This window comes from Capra hircus, chromosome 4 (assembly GCF_001704415.2).
Source record: "Capra hircus breed San Clemente chromosome 4, ASM170441v1, whole genome shotgun sequence".
NCBI lineage: Eukaryota > Metazoa > Chordata > Mammalia > Artiodactyla > Bovidae > Capra > Capra hircus.
The window spans coordinates 97,447,991-97,472,625 of NC_030811.1; the positions used below are offsets into that span (position 1 = coordinate 97,447,991).

Sequence of the window (24,635 nt, forward strand, 5' to 3'; positions counted from 1 at the left end):
CTTAACATTGCCAAATACACTTTATTTTTATGTCAGAATTATGTAAAAGGATTTAAATTTTCCTTGAAAATCATGTACACATTCAGAATTTTACTAGCTATACATTTCTAAAATATAACTAGTTTAGCTCTCTTGGCATTAGATTTTCTGTGACTCAGCCAAACTTGAAAGGATTCAGAGATTGAGCCCTTTAAAAGACTTCTGGAACAACTCATGCAGTAGAGCAGGTGTTAGAAAGAGAAGCCAAAATCTCCTCTATCAATTCCCAGGTAAATTTCCTCCATTCAAGCACACATCAAAGGCATTTGCTGAACAAAATTACCCCTGCTTTTAGACTCCGTACCACCTTGCTTTTTAGATCACGCTAAGAGTGATGGAAAAGACGAGCTAAAATGAACCCATTCTCTTTGTTGTGGTTATTAACATTAAACTACTTCCTCGTAGGATGGATATGCTAGTCAAAGGCAGCAATTGGTATCCAGCGTTCTTCTCCAAGTTTCCTTTCCTAGTAGCCAGGGCAAGCTTTGAGGACTCTGGAATTAGCCCTGTATTTCAGAGTTGCCTCAAGTCACAATACTCCTTGGCTTTGTAGGAGACTCGGTATTTTGTGCTGAGCATCTATGCTGATTCCTTATTCCAAGGGTTAAACCAGCTGTTTGAATCTGGCTGCCCAGTATTTCAGTTGTCAGTCTTTTTGGAAGCTGGACTTTTGTCCCATTACAAATACATATTAACTGTGAATTGATCTCCCAGTTCACAGCTGCCTGCCTGTTTGGCTTCCTGCCTGGATTTCTCAGCCCAGAATCTGTCACTGTGCTCTTATACTTGAAGCTCTAATATTAGCTGAACTATGACTGAAATTATGTCTTTTACTCAGCTGCTATCTGTTCATCTAGGCGTCACATCCTTGGTATATCTTCTGCCAGAGGGTAGGATGAATATAGTTAGGCATCCTTTCTTCTCTTCATTGCTCCATTTTTTTGTTTGTTTGTTTTTGTTTTCTGGAAATGCCATGTGGCTTGTGGGATCTTAGTTCCCTGGCCAGGTATGGAACTCATGCTCCCTGCAGTTTAAGCTAGTGTTCAAACCATCGGACCACCAGGGAGTTCCTGCCCAGTATTGTTTTAGACAGACATGATTTAGAGTTGATATAAGCAAAAAGTTAGCAATATTTATGATTATAGGTAATAGGGTGAAATCCAGAAAAGCAACTGATATACAAAATAAGTTAGTATGTAATTCTCCTATAAAGGCACTTAGCACACAGCAGTAGGTATTTCACAGTCTAGCACAATTTGGGAATCCAAGCAGATGTGTAGACAATTTACATAAGGGGATTCTGTTTAAAAAGCATGAGGCTAAGACAAGATATCTGGAATGTTTTGATATTCTGTACCAAAATCTCTCTCTATAGAAGGTTGGCTAGAAAAGTCAAGACCTCAGTCTTTGAAAGATTGGACCCAAGAGGAGTTCCTGGGACATGAATAGAAGAGCAAGATAAGGTTCCAGGTTCTAAACTAGACTATGGAGTGGGGATTGGATTGTGGGTAAACTTCAGATGTCAAGACGTTAAAAATGGAACTTGAGAATTGGAAGAGCAGTACCAGTTGAGCTGATGGTGATTCATCTGAACATGAATCAGAGCTTCTTAAATTGTCCCAGACCCTGATCGTCACTGAGCCTCAGATCATGGAAAATGCAGTCATCAAAATAGAGATTTTGGCTTTTAATTCATTAGTTTGTTCTTAGTGGTCTCCCTCTAAAACTATTCCAGGGTGAACTATGACTAGAAAACTGTTAAAAAGTGACAAGAAAAAATCTGAAGGCTGCTGTCTTCTCTTGGGGCATTTATAAATGATTACTGAATGTGCTTTTCATTTCTGTGCATGCTTAAATGAAAAGCCCATCTTCAGGTGGTATCTCTAAAGTTCTCTGTAAGGCCTGTGTATCAGAAACCAGAAACCATTTTCTCCCTTCGGTTTTATTATGGAGCCAAGGTGTGGTTAAAATAGTCCACTGGGATATATTCTATTAGGATTATTCTAGATTTTACACATATGAATGTATGTATGTCTATATATGTGTATGTCTCTGTAGGTATGTACAGAAGGTTATACACCTAAATCTGTAATCAAGAGGAAGTAGAAGATTTTGTCCTAACTTAGACTAGTGCCTTTTTTGTCTACAGAGAAGGATTTGAGAATAAAGAATCAGCTTTTTATTCTCTTTAATATAGCACCTGGTCTCTGAAATAGTATGTTTCTGCCAAGGTGCATGTCAAAGCAATTACTGTAATTTGTTGTATTTTAGGAATAGCTCTGATCATTTCAATCCAGATATTTATTGCAATTCTATTGCTTCAGCTTTGTAATAAATTGAATGTTGTTCAAAAATAAAAATGTACATTTTCTTCTCTAGGGTCACCTACAATCTAACAAGGGACACAATAAAACAGTTTAACCTGGAGCACAGTATGGAAATTGCTAGCAAAATACATAATGAAAAAAATTATTTATAGAAAGCTGCACAGGCTTTAAGCATGTTATAGTGCATGCACACACAAATACTTACACCAGAGAATCTCAGCCAAAAGATAAAACAATCCACTTAAAAATGGTCAAAAGTCTTGAAGAGACGTTTCTTCAAAGAAGATATTCAGATGGCCAATAAGCACATGAAAAGATGTTGAAGATCATTAGTCTTTAGTAAATGACTACTCCAGTACAAATCGTAATCATTTTATCCGTCAGTTCAGTTTAGTTCAGTTCAGTCGCTCAGTCGTGTCTGACTCTTGGTGACCCCATGAATTGCAGCACGCCAGGCCTCCCTGTCCATCACCAAATCCTGGAGTTCACTCAAACTCATGCGCATCAAGTCGGTGATACCATCCAGTCACTCATCCTCTGTTGTTCCCCTCTCCTCCTGCCCCAATCCCTCCCAGCAACAGAGTCTTTTCCAATGAGTCAGCTCACATGAGGTGGCCAAAGTATTGGAGTTTCAGCTTTAGCATCAGTCTTTCCAGTGAACACCCAGGACTGGTCTTGTTTAGGATGGACTAGTTGGATCGCCTTGCAGTCCAAGGGACAAAAACTAAAAAATAGCAAGTATTGACAAAGATAAGAAAAATTGGAACCCTTACACATTGCTGGTAGGTGTGTAAAATAGTACAGCCATGTAAAAATCTGTTTGGCAATTCCTCAAAACTTTAAACAAAGAATTACCATATGACCCAGCAATTCTCCTCTTAGGCATATACCCAAAGAACTGAAGCATATATTTGAATAAAAACATGTATACATGAATGTTTGTAACATTTTTATTCATGGAAAAAACTCAATTGTGTATGAGCTGAAGAATAAAAAATAAAATGTGGTATAATCATAAAATGTAATATTTTTAGCTGTGAAGAGGAATGAAGTGCTGACATGTGCTACAACATACATTAACCTTGAAGACTTTAAGACAATGCCTTATATGATCCCTTTTGTATGAAATGTCTAAAACATGGGTTTCTTTTTGATGTGAAGAAAATATTCTGGAAGTAGATGGTGGTGATGGCTACACAGTGTTGTGAATATACTAATAAACCAGTGACTTGTATAGTTTAAAATGGTTAAAGTGGTAAGTTTATGTTCTGTGAATTTTATTGCAGTAAAAAAGTACAGTCACATACACTTAAAACTAAGCACAATTTGCAATAGAAAGAAAATTATAAATTCCAAATAAAAGTATCATTTGTAAAATATAGGCATGATACACTTAATGGGCATCTAAAAGTGAATTTTCTAAGAGTTTTTCGAAAGCTCATTTGTAAATTAGTTGTTTTGGGAACTGGAAAATGTTTTATGGTGATTCAAATATAACTGAGTTTTGAGGGTAGGCAGGAAGGATTATATTCAAGTGCTGGGAAATAGTATCCGCTCCCTATCCCATAATAGAAAACTAAAAATCTGCTTATTTCCCAGATTTTAGTTTCAAGCTCATTTTATCATTGTTATTTAAACTTGATTGAATATTTAAAAGACAATGATACTTGTGTAACTTTCTTCTTTAAATATATTGTAATTCTTAGATGTCTTGGTCAAAATTGTATTTTGATATGATAACATTATGTTAGCAGATTGACTACACACATTTTTATTACATTTATATATAAATTTTAAGCTCATAATTTTGATCTTTCATGACATGATTTCCTGTGTTAATTTTTTATTTTTATTTTTATTTTTACTTTATTTTACTTTACAATACTGTATTGGTTTTGCCATACATTGACATGAATCCACCACGGGTGTACATGCGATCCCAAACATGAACCTTCCTCCCACCTCCCTCCCCACAAAGGTATAAAGCTTTTGGAAAATCATAACTTAAAATACTTTTGGTAACATTTCTAAACTTTTTTCTTAATTGACACAAGGTAAATTGAGCCTTATGGATATTTAGAAAATTCTCTCCTGCAAAATACTAAGATGTATAGTTTGCCTCTGAATGGATCCTATTTTTCTTATTTATCCAGCAGGGCTATTTTTAGTTAATGGAGTGATATATGGAAAATGCACTGTATATGGTAAAGTTCAACAAAGAATAGCTAGGTTTTCTGTTTTTTTTTTTTTGTTTGTTTTTAAAACTATGTCATTCACTTAAATGTTATAAAGAAAAGAAAGGGGAAAAACATGCTACTGATTCATTATTTGCATATTAATTCATATAGTAATAAATAGTGGCCCCGTTCTTGGACAGAACATGTTTTCTTCTGTTTCTTTTCTTTTTTCTTTCTTTCTTTCTTTCTTTTTTTTTTTTTTTTTTCTTTTTTGCCACACACACAACTTACTGGATCTTAGTTCCCTGACTGGGGATTGAACCTGGGCCCAACAGTGAAAGCGCTGAGCCCAAACCCCTGGACCACCAGAAAATTCCCATTTATTTCTTTTTGTGTGTATGTGTGATTGCCTTTTCCAATTATATATCCCTTCAAAAATGATAAAGAATGTTTTGCATATTTATCTTAAAATTTAATATCTGATGGTATTTATTTATATTTTAAGAAGTCTTTGTTTCTGAACTGGGTTATGCAAGCGTACTAGCATATATAAACAATGTGTTTTCTATTTCTTATAGATTCTACAAAGAAATTAAAAGATGTACTTGAAGAATTCCATGGTAATGGTGTGCTTGCAAAGTATAATCCTGAAGGGGTAAAGCCTTTTTTTTTCTCTTTATTTAAGTTTCATGTAGATGTTTGGAGGAGGGATTTCTTAATGAAGAGTTCTTGGAAACATATATTCATATCCAAAATGAAATTCATAATGAGATGCTATTCTGGAAGACACATTAAATGGTATACTGCTTATTTTCATCCAAAATTTTTTTTGCTATTGAAAACTGCATTTCTATATTGTATGCTTGGTAGTGTATAGATTATCTATAATATATGCTAGGTTCTTTTCCTAAAAGTCAGGAAAAATTTTTAGATAGAAAAAGAGAGAAAGTGTGTCTGACTCTCTCTAAGACCGACTTAATGTTAACCCAGCATCAGGGCAGGAAGTGGTGCCTTGACTGAAGAAAAATTCTGTGATGGATATAAGATCTATTACTTTAAAAAGCAAGCTTTGATACAAAGAGAGGAATTTATTCTCCTTATCTTGTTTTTGTCTGGTACCAGTAAGCTTTTGAGTCCCTGAAATTCTTTCCCTATAAAAACCTGATGTACTGTCCAATTGCTTTGAAACCCCTTTCTTAAATGAATGCCTTTCTCTTCCTAATTATTTGTTAATAACCTTGTCTTTTATGTTAGCTGAGAAATGCTACATAGTAAATGTTTGATCACCACTGCTCTAAGTTATTTTGTAACTTTGCCAAGTGATAGTTGGATTTTATGGGAGTTAAACTGCCCAGATAGTTGGGTTGTATGGGAGTTAAAACAAACTGCCCAGAACTCTTTTACCTGGATATATTATTTAGTTATTTAGACAGATTTGTTTGCTGATTAAAGTGTGATTTGGTTTTTGTTATCATTGTTATTGTGGTTTTGAATGTTCACAAAATGACAGTTCTTGGCTATCCTTAATATTTTGCTTCTCTGGGAGTTATAGAACTAATGTTTTAGTCAAAACCCAATCTTTAAATTCTGACCTCCTTTTAGTATTTTCAATACTTACTATTTTTATCACAATAATTACTCTTTTTCCTTTTATATTTTTATTCTGTCTGCATTCCAATACATAACTATACTTTTAAAAACTTTTTAACCAGAGATTAATTTTGTTTTTTTAAAAAATAAAGTTAATGCTTAGTGCCTACAAATGATACAGAAAATAGACAACTTAAAGTCATTTCCATTTGCCTATATCATGGGGGGAAAATCACATATTTGCCCTCATTCTGCTCAGATTTTATTTTCCTAGATCTTTAGAGAGAGAGGAAAAAAAATGTTGGCAGGTAAATTTGTAGAACTGAAAATCTCAAATACCAAGAAAGCAGGGTTGAAAAGGTAAAAATGACAGCTTTACTGAATTGTTACAAGACCTCCAAAATTCAGTAATTATTTACATTCTCAAACATAGTTGAAAACCTGCATGTACCTATTTATATACAGAGAGAAAACCAGTTTTCTCTCCCTAAAGATAGTTGTCATCTATAAATTCATTTGGAATGTGGTCTTGTTTACAAATAGACTTTTTGCTTCAATTATTTCTTATTTAAAGGGCTTTCAGGACTTAATCTGACTGATAACTGGATTTATTGAGGTAATTACTAGATTCGTTATTAGATGTATATGATGTCAGCCTTCTCAATAATGTAATACCTCTCCATAATTGCACAGATTTGCTCTTGAAATGCATTATTAAAATAATGAACAGTTGAAAAACAAAAAGCTAGATCTTATTAAGACTCAAAATTATCTCTAATTTGAGTAAAACCTCTCTCAAATTTTAAAGTTAATGGGTATTTTCCTTTCAGGAGAAAAATTTAAAGTTTTTATGAATCTTTTAAACACTAGTATGTATTTTATAAAAATCAATAGGATATATTTAAATCTAAATATTTAAATATTTAGATTCAATGTTTAGAATTAAAACTTCAAGGTCTAAAGATTCTGTTCAGTGCATACCTTCATCAAGTTTATAAAAATTTGCTCTAATAGTAGAAAATAATTTATACTGTCAACTCACATGTGTGAAAATATCACTCTATTGACTGGTCAAGTTGAGCTCAGAGTAGACATAGTTGAGTACCTAATTAATATTCAGCTATACAAGAAAAACTAGGAAAGTGATTAATCCAGTCATGCTTTATAGTAAATGACTAATACTTTGCTTTCTAAAATAGGCATAGTCTGTATCATCCATGGAAAATGTATTTTCAAAGAGACTACAACGTAAATCTCTCTCAAATCATTTTCTCCTTTACTAAGTAAAGTTCCTTAAAGGGTAGACGCATTATTTTTTATCACTTACTTGAGCTACTGAATTATAAAAGCTGTGTATACAAACTTAATCGAATGAAAATGTGACCTGTTTTAGTCTATGTGAACAGAGAATATTAAGTGTAATATATGGATGAATCATTTATTTTTAGTTCCTATGCAGAAATAAATGACAGAATCATAAAATATACATTTAAACAATGGCTTTAAAGATGTTTTAAGCATAAAAGCTTGAGGAAGGTCTTGAGAGAACCAAATATGATGGTAAATAAAGAAACTCACTTTAAGAAGAGTAAAATGCCTTTCCCAAGATGCACCATCTAGGTTTGTGACAATAACTATAATTAAAATCTAGATGTGTGTAATCCCAGTTTAAGATATTTCCTGTTTACTTAATTGATGAGGCCATTAGAATGAGAGGAGAAACCAGGCGATATGAGAAGGATGAGGGGAAGGAAAACCTATTTCCTATGCATTGAATGGCATAACTTATATATGAGCATGGTATGTTCCATTGCACCCAATTACCACTAACTCATACCCAGTAAGGTAAGAGATGCCTATTAGTTTCACCTAATCTTATGTGAACAATGTAAAGCTTATCATATAGGTAGATTGTAATGGCCATCCATTCTTAGTGAGGAGGTTCATAGTAAACCAGTCAGAACATCACAGATATAATAGATTCATAAGAGTAGTAGAATTTTGTAATATGACCATCAGTTTGGCATTGAAAATGTAAATATTTTCCTCTGGATTTCAAATTCCATATCAAACTGTTTGTTGGCATCTAAAACAATGGGAAGAAATTAAGTAGTAGCATATACATAGAGAAATTAAATATTTACCTTTAAAGAGATGGAGAGAAGCTAGGCATGTTATTCTGACAGGAGGAATCATTAGAAGTGGGGAATAAGTATAATCAAATATACCTTTATATATTCTATTATATTTTCATATTCTTCTCTGGAAGGTTTCCATTATACTGTATTTGTTATTCATTATATTTTCCTATGTCAATTAGAACTGTTTGCTTATTACATTCTAAGACTGATCTACTCAATGAGTCTCAAGTTTTAGCTGGCATCAGAATCACCTGGGGTCTTCCTAAAATAGTTTGCTGACTCCCCACTTTGGTTTCTGGAATGGAGTTCAAAAATTTCTCTTTATCAGTTTCCCAGTTGATGCTGAAGCTATTTTGGAACCACATTTTGAGACCCCTGCATCTAAAGTGTGTTTTCAAATCAATCTGTAAACTTGACTTTGTAGTTACATTATCAGCAATATGAGATGATGAGTATAAATTATCTTACATTAACACATGTATTCTTTCTTTCCTTGCATGCACAGAAACAAGACATTCTTAATCAAGTAAGACATTTTCTTTTCTATTAAAATCTGTCTTTTCTTTCCTTATTCTGATGTAAGCTATGAATTTCTCATCCATATCACTGAGCTATACTTTTGTACAAGTGAGATGCATATATAAGATTAACTGTAATACTTATAAAGATAAAAGTGACTGATATTTGTTCAAGTTTCTCAAACAGAGAAACTATACCTCAATAGAATCAAAAAGGGTCCAGAGTGCAGGCTTCAGTTTTGTAGACTCTTGAGCTTAATTTTTCTAATTTCACCAAAATATCATCAGGCTCTGGTAAAAAGATTTGTTTAATGAAAGTCTTAAATTATTAATTTATAATGAGAGATTTAACAATAGGCTTTAAATGCAATTGATAAGAACTTCTGATTGGTCTACAGTGCTATTAGCATATGTGAGGAAAATATGAATGAGAAGCTCTTGATTTTCACCCTCCTGGGAAAAAGAGTAAACCCAGCTGTGGTTTCAACCACTCTCTCTTAGTCATGTCCATTTCGTAAAGGAGGTTTTAGGTCCATAGTTCAGTTGGATGCACAGAATTACAATACATTGTCGAGTTCTCTGAATGGATGTTTATATCCCAGTAGGAATGTGTGCATGCGATTTTACTATTAATAAAATGCACGAGCTGTCTAAAACCATATTGTCTCCCTTGGACCATACTAGGTATGTATTAGCTGCTTATTTTTTTTATTAATATATATATTTTATTGAAGTATAGTTGACTTATAATGTGTCGGGTACACAATTCAGTTATACATATGCACATATATTCCATTTCAGATGATTTCCACTATAGATTATTACAAGGTATTGGCTATAGTTCCCTGTGCTATACATTTAAACTTTTTGCTTGTTGTATATCTATTGTTTTAAATTAGAAATCTAGCATTTATTCATATTAAGTCAAACAAATGGAATCAAAATGCAATAAAAATTTTAGCTAGGAAAAAATTCATGTTTTCAAAAATACATATATTATACATAATATGCAAAAGAAAAGGCTTTTTTCTATGCTTGATAAAGGCTTAGAAAGAACATCAAAAAAAGAAGAGATAAAGAAATTGGAAAACATAAACTAAATGAAATGGAAGCATTGAGTATGCAATAGAAAAAGTGAAACAAGCTGGATAAAGGGTCATCATGTAGTCCAGTTGCTTTTAAGCATGGCTACTCATTAGAAACTCTATCTAGAGTTTTGGAGAAAAATGCACTAGCTGCTTCTTATTTGCTAGTTTCCATGTTGTTTCAGTGACAGCATGCACTGTAGTTTCGTCCCTGACATGTTTCAGTATGAAACAGAATGAACTTGACTGACTTATATGCTGATCCTATGTATTACACTCTCCTAGGTTGCAACACAGCTGAAACGGAAATTCACTGGTGGTGATAACTGTTACTAGCCCCTTTTAGACCTCACCTCTCAGGAAACCTACTAGCCCCCCCCAAAGGCAGTTGCATGAGGTTTATGTTATTAGGCGGCAACTCCCATGGACAGAGGAGCCTGGTGGGCAACATTTCATGGGGTTACGAAAGAGTCTGACATGATTTAGCAACTAAACAACAACCACCACTTCAGAATAAGCAGTTGTTTTTATGAAGCAGGCTCTAGCTTCTGAAGGGCATTTGTTGTATACTTTGGTTCACAAACACACCATCCCACACAACTTGCCTTCCCGCTCCAGGCTGTCTGAAAACTGGCGGCAGCTGAGCCTGTCTCTGTATGGGGTCAGCCTGGTGAGCTGCCTCCTTCCTGTTCCTTGTTCAGTCTTTGTTCTGGATGCAGTTTAGCAGGGAAGCCATTTCAGTTGCAGAGTATAAACAACGCGGAAAGCTGAGGGTAGCCCAAGGGAAACAGTCGTGTGAGGCTTGCATACTTATTGCTCTCCATGTGTTTTTGTCTACCTTGTCCTGTGAGTGTAAGATTTTCTTTTTACGTTTCCTGTCAGTAGATGATTCTTGGCCCAAGGCTGAGTTAACTTTTTATCGCTCCCTGGGTATACCTTATCTTTGTACTCAGTACTCTGTACTGGGTTTATGCTAATGTGCATAGCCTTTATATTCAGACAAGTGAGTTGCCTCAATCCCTTAAGAAGAAATCTGGGAATTTAGAACCTACATTTTGTAGTGTTGCTGGCTAATGTATATTTTAAATGTCTTTAAAAAGGATATTGATGCTATTATAATTAGTAGCAAAGATAAACACCCTTCTATTTTAAGCTATAATTGTCCTTCCAGAATCAAATTCAACATTTGCCATTAAAGAAACCACCTTGAAGTGTAATAGAGCAAATACAGTCTTAGGAATCCAACTGAACTGAGTTCAAATTCCCCATCTGCCACATACAAGCAGGTCTTAGACGAGTTACTTCATCTCTCCTAGCCTCAGTTTGTTCACCTATCAAATGAAGAGACTATTGCCTCTGCTTAGTTGTTGAAAGGGTAACATTCTCAAGTAGATGTAAAATATTTAACCCCTGTGTCTTACAGGTGTTCCACTGATGTTTTGAGGCAGTGGTTGTTGGTCACATTGTACGGATCAACAGGCTTTCAATGAAACTTCTGGAGAACATATAAACGATAAAACCAAGAATATCTGAGATATCCCAACCAATCCTAGAACCTCAATTTTCTCATAGCCTCAGTGTTTCTCATCCAAAAAGTTAGGAGGTATATAACACGGTGACTCTGATGTCTTTTTCCATTGCTCAATTGATTTCCTTCTAAGGTATGAGTGGAGCACAAGTCATGTGATTTGCTTCCCCGATCAAGCCTTGTTGCGATCTAGAATGCTGTCCTGGTGGTCGAGTTAGGGTGTCTGTTGTTCCCCACACTCCACGACTGCACAAATGCCAGGACAATTAGTTAGTAAGGAATGGATGTAACATATTTACCAATATTTCTGCTTCACTTCTACCCTATTGCTATCAAAACACTTTCAGTCATCTTCTTCTCTTATCAAACTTATAGCCAGAACACAGTTTTGAAAACATACCATGAAATGGAAGAATAAAATGCCTACTATCATCCTGTCGGGATTTTGATTATGTATTACTTATTGTTGAAATACTTTGTAACTTTTATTTCAACACGTGGCCTCAGTTTTTATGCCCTTGATACTCCAAGAATTGCTCTCACATGGAATGGACCATGTCCAAAAATTTGAGAAAGTATTTGCCTAACTCCTTGTGAGATTAATTAGTTATGTCATAATTAAACAAATCAATTTGAATAACTCCTTGCAGGTTTCTAGTAATTGCACTGAGGAGCAAATCTCATCGTTTCCAAAAAAACACACTGTTTTATATCTGTGAAAATATTTAGAATTTGAGAATGGACCATCTGCCACATCTTATTCTAAATTGCAAGCTTAATGATTTAACTGCTTAAAGTGACTAGGTGATATCTGTCACAGTCAACATGTCACAAATGATCCATTTCTCCCTTAATGTTCTGTAATAAATATACAGAAATTTGAAAATAGGTAAATATTTAGAATATATAAAATGTAATTATACTAATTGCTTCCAATTGCTTTTTCTACAGATGAGCTGCTAAAACAAGCTTAAATAATTTGAAAAATAGGCTGCTAACTCTCTTTAATTTGATGATAAGCACTAACTTTGACATGTAGTAAACATTCTGTATAGGTTACTCTTTCATTTCTTTCTTTCTTTTTTTTTCTTAACACCATACACAAAGATAAACTCAAAATGGATGAAACACCTAAATGGAAGACCAGAAACTATAAAACTCTTAGAGGAAAATATAGGCAGAACACTCTATGACATAAATCACAGCAAGGTCCTCTATGACCCACCTCCTAAGGTAATGGAAATAAAACCAAAAATAGACAAGTGAGACCTAATTAAACTGAAAAGCTTTTGCATAGCAAAAGAAACTACAAACAGGTTGAAAAGACAGAATGAGAGAAAGTAGTAGTAAATGGAACAACTGACAAAGGATTAATCTCCAAAATATACAAGCAGTTCATGCAACGCAATACCAGAAAAACAAACAAGCCAATGAAAATGTGAGCAGAAGACCTAAACAGACATTTCTCCAAAGAAGACTTGCAGACGGTCGTTCATTTTTTTATAACAGTTATTAAATAATTCATATAAAAGTTAAAAATCAGAGAAAAAGTGATGTTGGCAACTTCAGGTGATCTTTTTTACTTGTTTAAGGAAAAATAGGGGCTTCCCTGGTAGCTCAGCTGGTAAAGAATCCAAATGCAATGCAGGAGACCCCCGTTTGATTCCTGGGTTGGGAAGACCCACTGGAGAGGGATAGGCTACCCATTCCAGTATTCTTGGGCTCCCCTGGTGGCTCAGACAGTAAAGAATCTACCTGCAATGTGGGAGACCTGGGTTTGAACCTTGGGTTGGGAAGATCCCCTGGAGAAGGGCATGGCAACCCACTCCAGTATTCTTGCCCGGAGAATCCCTGTGGACAGAGGAGCCTGGCAGCCTACAGTCATGGGTTTGCAGAGTTAGGCACGACTGAGTGACAGAGCACAAAGGCAAATAGAGAAAATTTTTTAGGTGCTTGCTACACCTAAAACTTATCTGAAGGTTTGTCTATTGTGTTTATTTGTATACTTCCATCAATAGGAATAGATTTTTTCAGCAGGAATACATTTAAGGATATTAGTGGAAAATCTGGACATTTGTGTATAAGGACTTAGAGTGTCTAAGGAGTTTAAGTTTTTGTTTGTTTGTTTGTTTTAATAGCTAGAGGAAATGATAAATGATATTCTTAAGATCAATAACTGGTAACACTGAAGAAGCTGAAGTTGAATGGTTCTATGAAGACCTACAAGACCTTCTAGAACTAACACCCCCAAAAGATGTCCTTTTTGTTATAGGGGACAGGAATGCAAAAGTAGGAAGTCAAGAAACACCTGCAGCAATAGACAAACTTGGCCTTGGAGTACAGAATGAAGCAGGGCAAAGGCTAACAGTTTTGCCAAGAGAACGCATTGGTCATACCCAACACCCTCTTTCAACAACACAAGAGAAGACTCTACACATGGACATCACCAGATGGCCAACACTGAAATCAGACTAATTATATTCTTCGCAGCCAAAGATGGAGAAGCTCTATACAGTCAGCAAAAACAAGACTGGGAGGTGGCAAGAATACACAAAAAAACTGTACAAAAAAATCTTCTTGACCCAGATATGATAGTGTGATCACTGACCTAGAGCCAGACATCCTGGAATGTGAAGTCAAGTGGGCCTTAGGAAGCATCACTACAAACAAAGCTAGTGGAGGTGATGGAATTTCAGTTGAGCTATTTCAAATCCTAAAAGATGATGCTGTGAAAGTGCTGCACTCAATATGCCAGCAAATTTGGAAAACTCAGCAGTAGCCACAGGACTGGAAAAAATCAGTTTTCATGCCGATCCCAAAGAAAGGCAATGCCAAAGAATGCTCAAACTGCTGCACAATTGCACTCATCTTACCTACTAGTAAAATAATACTCAAAATTCTCCAAGCCAGGCTTCAGCAATATGTGAACTGTGAACTTCCAGATATTCAAGCTGGTGTTAGAAAAGGCAGAGGAACCACAGATTAAATTGCCAACATGTGCTGGATCATCGAAAAAGCAAGAGAGTTCCAGAAAATCATCTATTTCTACTTTATTGACTATGCCAAAGTCTTTGACTGTGTGGATCACAATAAACTGTGGAAAATTCTGAAAGAGATGGGAATACCAGACCACCTGACCTGCCTCTTGAGAAACCTGCATGCAGGTCAGAAAGCAATAGTTAGAACTGGATATGGAACAACAGACTGGTTCCAAATAGGAAAAAGAGTATGTCAAGGCTGTATACTGTCACCCTGCTTATTTAACTTGTATGCAGAGTACGTCATGAGAAATGCTGGGCTGGAAGAAGCACAAGCTAGAAACAAGATTGCCAGGAGAAATATCAATAACCTCAGATAAGCAGGTGACACCACCCTTACGGCAGAAAGTGAAGAAGAACTATAGAGCCTTTTGATGAAAGTGAAAGAAGAGAGTGATAAAGTTGGCTTAAAGCTCAACATTCAGAAAACTAAGCTCATGGCATCCGATCCCATCACTTCATGGCGAATAGATGAGGAAACAGTGGAAACAGTGGCTGACTTTATTTCTGGGGGCTCCAAAATCACTGCAGATAGTGATTGCAGCCATGAAATTAAAAGACACTTACTCCTTGGAAGGAGAATTATGACCAACCTAGATAGCATATTCAAAAGCAGAGACATTACTTTGCCAACAAAGGTCAAACTCTTCAAGGCTATGGTTTTTCCAGTAGTCATGTATGAATATGAGAGTTGGAGTATAAAGAAAGCTGAGCGCCAAAGAATTGATGCTTTTGAACTGCGGTGTTGGAGAAGACTCCTGAGAGTCCCTTGGACTGCAAGGAGATCCAACCAGTCCATCTAAAGGAGACCAGTCCTGGGTGTTCATTGGAAGGACTGACGCTGAAGCTGAAACTCCAATACTTTGGCCACGTGATGCAAAGAGCTAATTTATTTGAAAAGACCCTGATGCTGGGAAAGGCTGAGGGCAGGATGAGAAGGGGACGACAGAGGATGAGATGGTTGGATGGCATCACTGACTCAATCGACATGAGTTTGGGTGCACTCCGTGAGTTGTTGATGGACAGGGAGGCCTCGTGTGCTGAGGTTCATGGGGTCGCAAAGAGTCAGACGTGACTGAGCAACTGGACTGAACTGAAGATCAATAAGTTAACTTTTCTATTTATTAATTTATTTCTAAACCAATGGGAATAACAGGCTTGCATTCAAGAGAAGACCAGGTATATATTATTGAAGAAGTCCAATCAAATGATGAAAACTGGAATGGCAAGGAGGATTATAATAGAGCCTGAGGGCAGATTTAGAATATTGTTCAGTAATGTGGTCAGAAGTAATAGGTTACATTTAGAATATCAAAAAGAATTATAGTCAACTCAGAGTTTTCAAGATTGTCGAACTGAGATAATTCATCACTGTTTATTTTTATATTTGTTTCCCTTTTTTGTCTAATGATTAGCTTATTGTTAGACTAGTCAACAGAGTTGATGGTGACAAACCAGTTGTACTAGATATGGATTTTGGAAAATCAGAATCTGCCTATAGAATTATACTTAGCTGTAACATAGAAGCTTTTGAAATCATAAATATTTAGCTCCTTGGCAATAAATAGGAACCTTTGACTTTGGGCATTTTACTTGATTTTTCTGAGGCTCAGAAAATTCATTTTACAGCCTTCCTGGCTATAAAATAGGAGTGATAGTCACATTTGCTCATGGAGTTATTGTGATTATTAAAGTATAGCATACACATAACATACTTAGCCCAGTTCCTAGAACACAATAACATTTAGATAAGTTTCCATATATACAACAAATACTTTAAGGAAATTCTAATTTAATTTTTTCATTTATGGATAATAGAGCATATTACTGACTATAAAGATTGAAAGGAGAGGTTGAAGTCTTTAAGAAGTAGTTTGGCAAAAAAAAAAAAGATACCAGTGAGGATAAACATATAGCAAGTGAGAAAAGCACTTGGATGAAAAATTACTGGGTTGCATACCAAATAATGCATGTATATTATGTATCAGATATTGCTCCCTGGTGGCTCAGACAATAAAGAATTGGCCTGCAGTGCAGAAGACAGGAGTTGAATCCCTGGGTTGGGAAAATCCCCTGGAGTAGGAAGTGGTAACACTTTCCAGTATTCTTGCCTGGAGAATCCCATGAACAGAGGAGCTTGGTGGGCTGCAGTCTATAGCACTGCACAGAGTCGAACGCTACGGAGCGACTAACACTTTTACTTTAACCTGCCTTATATCTGGACATGTGGAAGAAATAGAAATGGTCAAGATGATCTTTGCTACCAAGATGTATCAAGCAATTAAATATATTTTACAAATTGCTGGCAAAATACTTCAACTAGGGAATCTCCCCTGTAGCTCAGATGGTAAAGAATCTGCCTGCAATGAAGGGGACCCAGGTTTGATCCCTGGGTCAGGAAGATCCTCTGGAGAAGGGAACGGCAATCCACTCCAGAAATCTTGCCTGGAGCATCCCATGAACAGAGGAGCTTGGTGGGCCACAGTCCATAGAGTCATAGAGTCGGACATGACTGAGAGACTAACGCTAAACTACTAAGGAATTCTTAAGTCCTGAAAATAATCAATGAGTTCCCTGACCCCCTGTAGACTCTCAATCCCTCACTCTCACATGGTAGCTGAGCATTTCCTGATCTGTCTTCTACACCTTGTCATCTTGATGTTTCTCCCAATAATAACCCAGACATTAGATTAGATGGATTAGAAAGAAGATAATTTTTAGGATAATATGTATTTGAAATCATTCCAAATTTTTGGTTATATTCTTATCAATAGTTTTGTTGATTTAGTCTTATTTTAATTTGCTACAATATTACATATATATCCATATGCTATCATACTTTAAAATAATCTCATTTGAGATTTATTAAAACAATATATTCCTGGTCAAAAACTTTGTGCATTTATTCTATCTCACAAAGTCTTACCATCCTACCTGAATCAGTTTTCTTTCTTGCTAGATGTCATACAAAGAGGTATTAAGTGAAATTGTGCTTCTGTCTTTGTTTTTGCTATTCCAGTGTCCATATTTCAAATATATCATGATAACCTGCAATGTAAAAGAATTATGTTAAGCATTCTGTGGTGCAGAGTTGTGTTGGATCTTATAGTCTAGCAGGAAACAAGAGATACTTGTAATTCTGCCTGTACACATACCTGCATTAAGAGAGTCATTTGGTAATTTTCAAAAATTTATTTTTTTCATTGAAGGATAATTGCTTTACAGAATTTTGTTATTTTATCTCAGACATCAACATGAATCAGCTATAAGTGTACATATGTCTCTTCCCTCTTGAACCGCCTTCCCATCTCCCTCCTTGAAGATGCAAGTATGCAATCCTTAAAAACTTACAGATGCATGGTTATTCACAAAATCTTTATTCTGTTTTATTTTTTGAGGAGAAATAACTTTTAGAGCATTTGGTGTGTGGTTCAGTTATAACTTAAACCAGTTCTAGTGACAACACTGAAACATAGGCAAGACAGCATCCTACAAGATGAAGGTGGAGTCTATTTTTATAAAATGGTACAAATGAACTTGTGCACAAAACCAAAATAGAGTCACAGATGTAGAAAACAAATTCATGGTTAAGGGGTTAGAAGAGGAGGGATAAATTAGAATGTTGGGACTGACATATATTTATATATATACCATGTATAAGAGAGATAACTAATGAGAACCTACTGTATAGCATAGGGAACTCTGCTCAATACTCTGCAATGGTCTATATATATGGGAAAAGAATCTAAAAATAGTGTTTATATGTAGATGGATAACTGATTCACTTTGCTAAACACCTTAAACTAACTCAACTTTGTAAATCAACTATACTCCAGTAAAAATTTTTTAAAAGAGTTGATTTCAGCTGAAGTACAAAATTTAGTTGGATACAGACTCTTGATCACAAGATATACTGAAAATCACAATAAAAGTAACCCACTTAAAATTTTTCTAATCTATTATGTGCATTTCATAATTACTAAAATAATTTGAAGTGTCATTGTTTGTTATTCTTGCCATTTGCCATCTCTTGCTGAAAAAAAATGTCAATTTTTCTCTGTGAGACTTAATAAATGTTAGTTTTAAGTAAAGACTGGTACAGTTAATAAATTATGCACTTCTGAGGTAGTGAAGCTAATTCCATTTGCCAAAACTAAGTTTTAAATATCCAATGTGAAATTTACACTTTCACTCTTTCTCTTTGATGGAAGTTTCTCCGTGGCAGTGTAGGAGATTATCAAGGAGTGCTCTGAAATCTGAAGTAATGTACAGTCTATTGCAGAATCAATTTTAGTGCTGCTGCTGCTGCTACTACTAAGTCACTTCAGTCGTGTCTAACTCTGTGCGACCCCATAGACTGCAGCCCACCAGGCTCCCCCGTCCCTGGGATTCTCCAGGCAAGAACATTGGAGTGGGTTGCCATTTCCTTCTCCAATGCATGAAAGTGAAAAGTGAAAGTGGAGTCGCTCAGTCGTGTCTGACTCTAGCAACCCCATGGATTGCAGCCTACCAGGCTCCTCCATCCACGGGATTTTCCAGGCAAGAGTACCGGAGTGGGGTGCCATTGCCTTTTGATAAGCATAAGCAATGAGACATTTAAAATGTAGATTTTCTTTTCTGAAAATATTTTAATATCAAAATTATGTATTTAGAATCTCAGAAAGTTAGCCATACTACATATTAATGTATATGTTTTGGTTCAGTAACCTTTATATCAGTGTTTGATTTAACATAATTAGTTAATGATATAAATTAGTTATAAACTTACATATAATGATACAAACTAGGAAAATTGATATGGAAATGGTGAAAGAAAGCCTCTGACTAACAAATTACTGCCTACATCATTTGAGTTCTTTTGCTCAGTAGCCAGCAGTATTGTACACATAGTAGGCACTCAGTCAACACTTAATGATAAACGAATTGAAGTAATTTCTTTGTTAATGGTTTTAGCTACTTAATCTTTGATACTTCAGTGATTCATTTGTGTCTTTTAAAGATCACCTATTAATCAGCGGTGTATGCAAGCTCACTAGCAATTGTGAAAATTGGACTCTTTGTCTGATATAAATGTTGTAAGATCCTGTTATATAAAACAGTCCTATTATTATTAGTCTTACTATCCTATTGTGATCATGAAAGTGATAGTTGCTCAGTCATGTCCAACTCTTTGTGACCCCATGGACTGTACCCACCAAGCTCCTCTGTCCATAGAATTCTCCAGGCAAGAATACTGGAGTGGGTAGCCATTACCTTCTCCAGAGGCTTTTCTGGACCCAGGGATGGAACCTAGGTCTCCTGCATTGCAGGTGGATTCTTTACCATCTGAACCACCAGGGAAGCCCTATTATGATGATATGATCCTGTTAAAATATGTTAGATCACATGATTTCCTGCTGCAACCCTCCAATAACTGTTCCTCTCGCTCGACTTTAAAGCCATAATGGTTTATTTTTAAAATTTATTTATTTTTATTTACCTATTTATTTGGCTGTACCAAGCTTAGTTGTGGCTTGTGTAATCTTAGTTCCCTGACCAAGGTTTGGACATGGGCCCTCTCATTGGGAGTATAGAGTCCTAACCACTGGACCACCAGGAAAGTCTCACCATAGCACTGTATTGATGGTCTAAAATATTTTTTACAGAGTCTGCCCCCATATACAACCACCAAAGATCCTGTCTTTTACCTCCTCTCTATAATTCTAGTCCTTCCTCAATCCTGCTCTAGTCTCTTGCTTTTCTTCAGTACCTCTTATAGAAAATCCTCTAAAACAAGAACATCTTAATGCCTCAGGACATTTGCACCACCTGTTTTTATCTCTCTGGAATGTTTTTTTCTCCAGAATATGTGTGAAGCTTGCTCCCTCATCTCATTTCAGTCTTTATTCAAAGAACAGATTCTTATTACCTAATCATCAGGTTTAAAACTACAAGCACCACCCCCAATATACAATATCTTCCTTCTTTATTTCTTATACAACATTTAATTGGGCTCCCTGGTGGTAGTGGTAGTGCTAGTGGTGAAGAATCCACCTGCAATGCAGGAAAAGTGGGAGATGTGGGTTTGAGCCATGGATGGGGAAGATCCCCTGGAGAGAGGGCAGTGGCAACCCACTCCAATATTCTTACCTAGAGAATCCCACAGACAGAGAAGCACGGTGAGCTACAGTCCATAGGGTCACAAAGAGTTAGATATGACTTAGCACATATGTACACACTGCTTAATACCTTCAGACACTATACATTTAAGCTATTTATTATTTTTTTCTTATTCCCTTTATTAGAAGATAAGCCCCTTGATGGAAGGATTTTGCATGTATCAGTAACATCTTTACCCCACGACCTACAACAGAGCCCAGTACAAAGTGGATATATGCATAATGTACATTTGCTAAATATGAGAAAATCTTCATCCTGAAACTGCCAAAATAAATTAATGATAGAGTGACGGCATTTCTTTTCATTCACTTTGAATCTTCTTGGATGAATACTCGAGCTATTTCTTTAGTATTAGCAGGAATTTAAACATCAAGAATCCAGATGGTCAGATAGAATAATGAAAGGCACATAGAAATGTGTTTTGAATTTGTGCCAACTTGGCAGCAAGCTCTGAGCAGCTTCCCGAGTTTGTATTCTTTAGAGATTCTCTCTATCTCCCTAAATAGTCTGTGGCCGCTCCTTCAAGTTAAAAAAAAAGAAAAAACAGTTTTCAAAATCTTTAATATAATTGGGATTGTGTGTCTCTGAACTTCCAGCCAATTTGATTTTTGAGAACTCATTTGGTTGTTTGATCCTAATTTTTGCATTAGTGTTTCTATTGCTATGCATATAAATGATTTCATTCTATTTAAAGGTCACGATCTTCAGAAACCAATGCTAATGCTGCTACATGACAGCAGTAGAAAATAGGAGATGTAAATTTGGAAATATTCTGCTAAATCGTGAGATAAGAAAAATGTACAGATTGAGGATAGTATCAATGTAAAACACAAAATTTTAGAGAAGATTGGAAAATCTTTTGCTAATGAGAAGTAAATGACTTAACCAGGAAAGGCATTGAAAATTAATTCCTCAATGAACATGAAACACTGAAGCAGCTGCCTTTTGGCTTTGAAAAAGTTTGGGGTTTACAACATTGTAAGTTGAGTGTACAGAGAAGGCAATGGCACCCCACTCCAGTACTCTTGTCTGGAGAATCCCATGGATGGAGGAGCCTGGTGGGCTGCAGTCCATGGGGTCGCTAAGAGTCGGACTCAATTGAGTGACTTCACTTTCACTTTTCACTTTCATGCCTTGGAGAAGGAAATGGCAACCCACTCCAGTGTTCTTGCCTGGAGAATCCCAGGGACAGGGGAGCCTGGTGGGCTGCCGTCTATGGGGTTGCACAGAGTCGGAAATGACTGAAGCGACTTAGCAGCAGCAGTAGCAGCAAGATGTGTGTAATGACAGGAAATGAAAGAGAAAGGAAGTTTGCTCCTACCAACACTGTAAAGAAGCTAGAGGAAGAAGCTGACATCATCACTAATACATCAGTCATAAATAGGATGACATCATCTTGTGGAAATCATTTAAGAACTAAGGAAATTTTTATTCTATTCTTATGTCTTTGAAAGGCTTTTAGTTATTTTAAAGTAAGTTAATCTCTTTTTAAAGGCTTGTTTTCTGAAGGTAATCATTTGCCAGTGTTGCCTGACCCAGACAATTACAGCACAATATCTAAGACACAAAAACTCTGGGTTAAATTTGGAAAAATGCAATGAAATTCCAATATTCTGAATCAACAGACTAGGGCAAATTAAGGTTATAAAAGTCTAACTTCAAATCAGTGCTTCTTTTTATTTATTCACTTTTCTTTTTTAAACTGTTTTATTTCCTTTACATCCTTGATGCCCAAGGGTATTTACATCCTTGATGGCCAAGGGTACATTAAGTGCTTTACATCAATTTATTATTATGTTGAGGCAGCACTGCTGAATGGTTCATCTTATATGGAGGAAATTAAGGTATCGAGGTGTCAGATAATAAAAATAAGCTATTTTTTTTTGCTTGCTGAGCAAAGGAGAGCTGCAACACTGGAGCAAGTTCAAAAACGTTTTCCTGAGACCTGAAAAAAAAGTATCAAGGAGAAATGTATTCCTCATTAAGAGAGATGTCATACATTAGTTCACTTTTTCTTTTTCCTTTGGACTGGATATTTTCCTGGTTTTCATCATTAAATCACAGGCACCGATTTCAAGGATGTTCTATATGGGTGATGTAGGGCTCTATAAAGGGCATAAACACATTTGGGATGAGGCAGAGTTTTCCTTAAAGGAGCAGACGCATGTCTTGCCCCAAATCACTCAGGTGGTGAGTGGAGGTATTGGAATATGAAACAAAATTGTTTTGTTCTGAAGTCCTGGTTGTTGTTTTTGTTGGTTGGCTGTTGTTGTTTTCCTGTGTTAAACCCTTGACTTGAAAAACTTCTGTTTTAAAATATAATCTTACTGTAAAGGAAGACTCAGAGGAAAAAATTCAGTAATTACAGTCCTTGGTTCACACTTAATTACCAGATTTCTCAAAAGCAAAAACAAAGGAAAAGCAAATAACAAACAAACAAAAATGCCCAACAACAAAGAAAAGTAGACTAGGTAATGATCTATTAAAGGCAAATGGAAACATTTATGTTGATTTGGTTTAAGGTTCATTCTTCCAATATTGTTGGGATTTTTTCCTAACAAACTAAGAGATTGTTAATATAGATGAAGAACTTGAGTCACAGAGAGATGAATAAATTGCCTACTGTCACACAGCTGGATAGTGCTGGGTCAAGAGTTGATCCAAGGAGTCTGACTTCAAGACCATGCTTCTATCATCTGTTATGTTTCCAAACATAATGCTGACTTACCAAAGGGTACAGAGAGAAAAGATACTATAAGTAACTTTAATATTAATCATGATACTTGTGAATATGTTTATCACACAAATTTCCTATAACTTTTTGAATTAACTCCTGGTTTCCTTGTTCACTTGTAGCAAATGCTTTCTGAAAGTACTTCAGCTGATTGATGCTGTTCTTTAAATGTTCATGATATTCATAGATTTTAGTTTTGTTGTTCAGCTGCTTGTAGACTGCAGTCCATGGGTCACAAAGAGTTGGACACAACTGAGAGACTGAACTGAACAACTAGTAGAATTTGTAATATTCTGTGGTGGTGATGATTCATTGAACATGGAAAGAAATGAAGTCTTTTTACCACCGCCAATATATAACCAACTATACATATATATATATGAGAAGGAACTGGCAACCCACTCCAGTGTTGTTGCTTGGAGAATTGCATGAGCAGAGGAGGCTGGCAGTCCATGGGATTGCACGAGTCAGGGACGATTTAGCAACTAAACCACCACTGCCATATATAAAAATATATACATATACACACACATATATATAAATATTTGAAGTGCCCTACTGAGAATGAATAAGCAAAACAAGACTTAATTAAAAATGTCAGATTAAGTTGCAGACAGGATCTTAGAACATTAATAAACAAAATAAGTGTTTTTTATATTGGCTTGAGATAATATTTGGTACAAAAGCATACATAGTATATATAGTTAAATATTATATGATCTAATATGCAAAAATTTACTTTCTCATATTGATATCCTCATATGTCTTATTCCATTTTAGGTTTATTCGAAGTAGTACAGTGATAAAATTGGTCATTCCCTACCACCATATCCCAATAATTTTACGTAAGAAAAAATAAGCTTTTTGTATCCAAAATTTGCAGTTTAAGGAATTTTTATTCTCATCTGCCAGGAGTTTTTAAAAAATTGGTAGTTTCTTTTTGCCTTATTTTTAGTTTCATCTCCATTATATTGAAGTAATTGGTAAGAAAAAAGAAACCTTTTAAGGGCTTCCTATGAGGCCTATAGCCCTTGTAGTCCTTTGATCTGGACAGATGTGGCTTCATTTCAGTTTCTTCTCTGTAAGTCTCCCAGTCCCTTCAAATGGCCTAGTAGATAGTATCCAACACAACTCCAGGGGCCTTCTCTTCCATGAGGTCTACATCTGTTTCCCAGACAACATTTATGCAAGAGTGTCCCTGCAGTGACAAGGAGAGTTGGCTAAGCCGAATGCAATGCCATTGTCCTGTTTCGGCCCTAAAGTATCTGCACCCTTGTTCTCAGTTTCCCAGGCAGGAGT

At 35.8% G+C, this 24,635-nt stretch overlaps 1 protein-coding gene across 8 annotated transcripts in view; it reads left to right on the forward strand.

Annotated features, from left to right (window-relative positions):
- The window catches only part of DGKB (diacylglycerol kinase beta), an 876,578-nt gene that overhangs the window by 182,641 nt on the left and 669,302 nt on the right, over positions 1–24,635 (forward strand). For 4 of the 8 annotated variants that reach the window (XM_018047359.1, XM_005678984.3, XM_005678985.3 and 1 more), the window contains exons 3-4: positions 5,122–5,198; positions 8,780–8,800. In XM_018047359.1, the coding sequence (XP_017902848.1) occupies positions 5,122–5,198; positions 8,780–8,800 (98 nt within the window). The remainder of the gene's footprint in view (positions 1–5,121; positions 5,199–8,779; positions 8,801–24,635) is intronic. The other 4 variants (XM_013963165.2, XM_018047360.1, XM_018047363.1 and 1 more) reach the window with 1 other exon arrangement.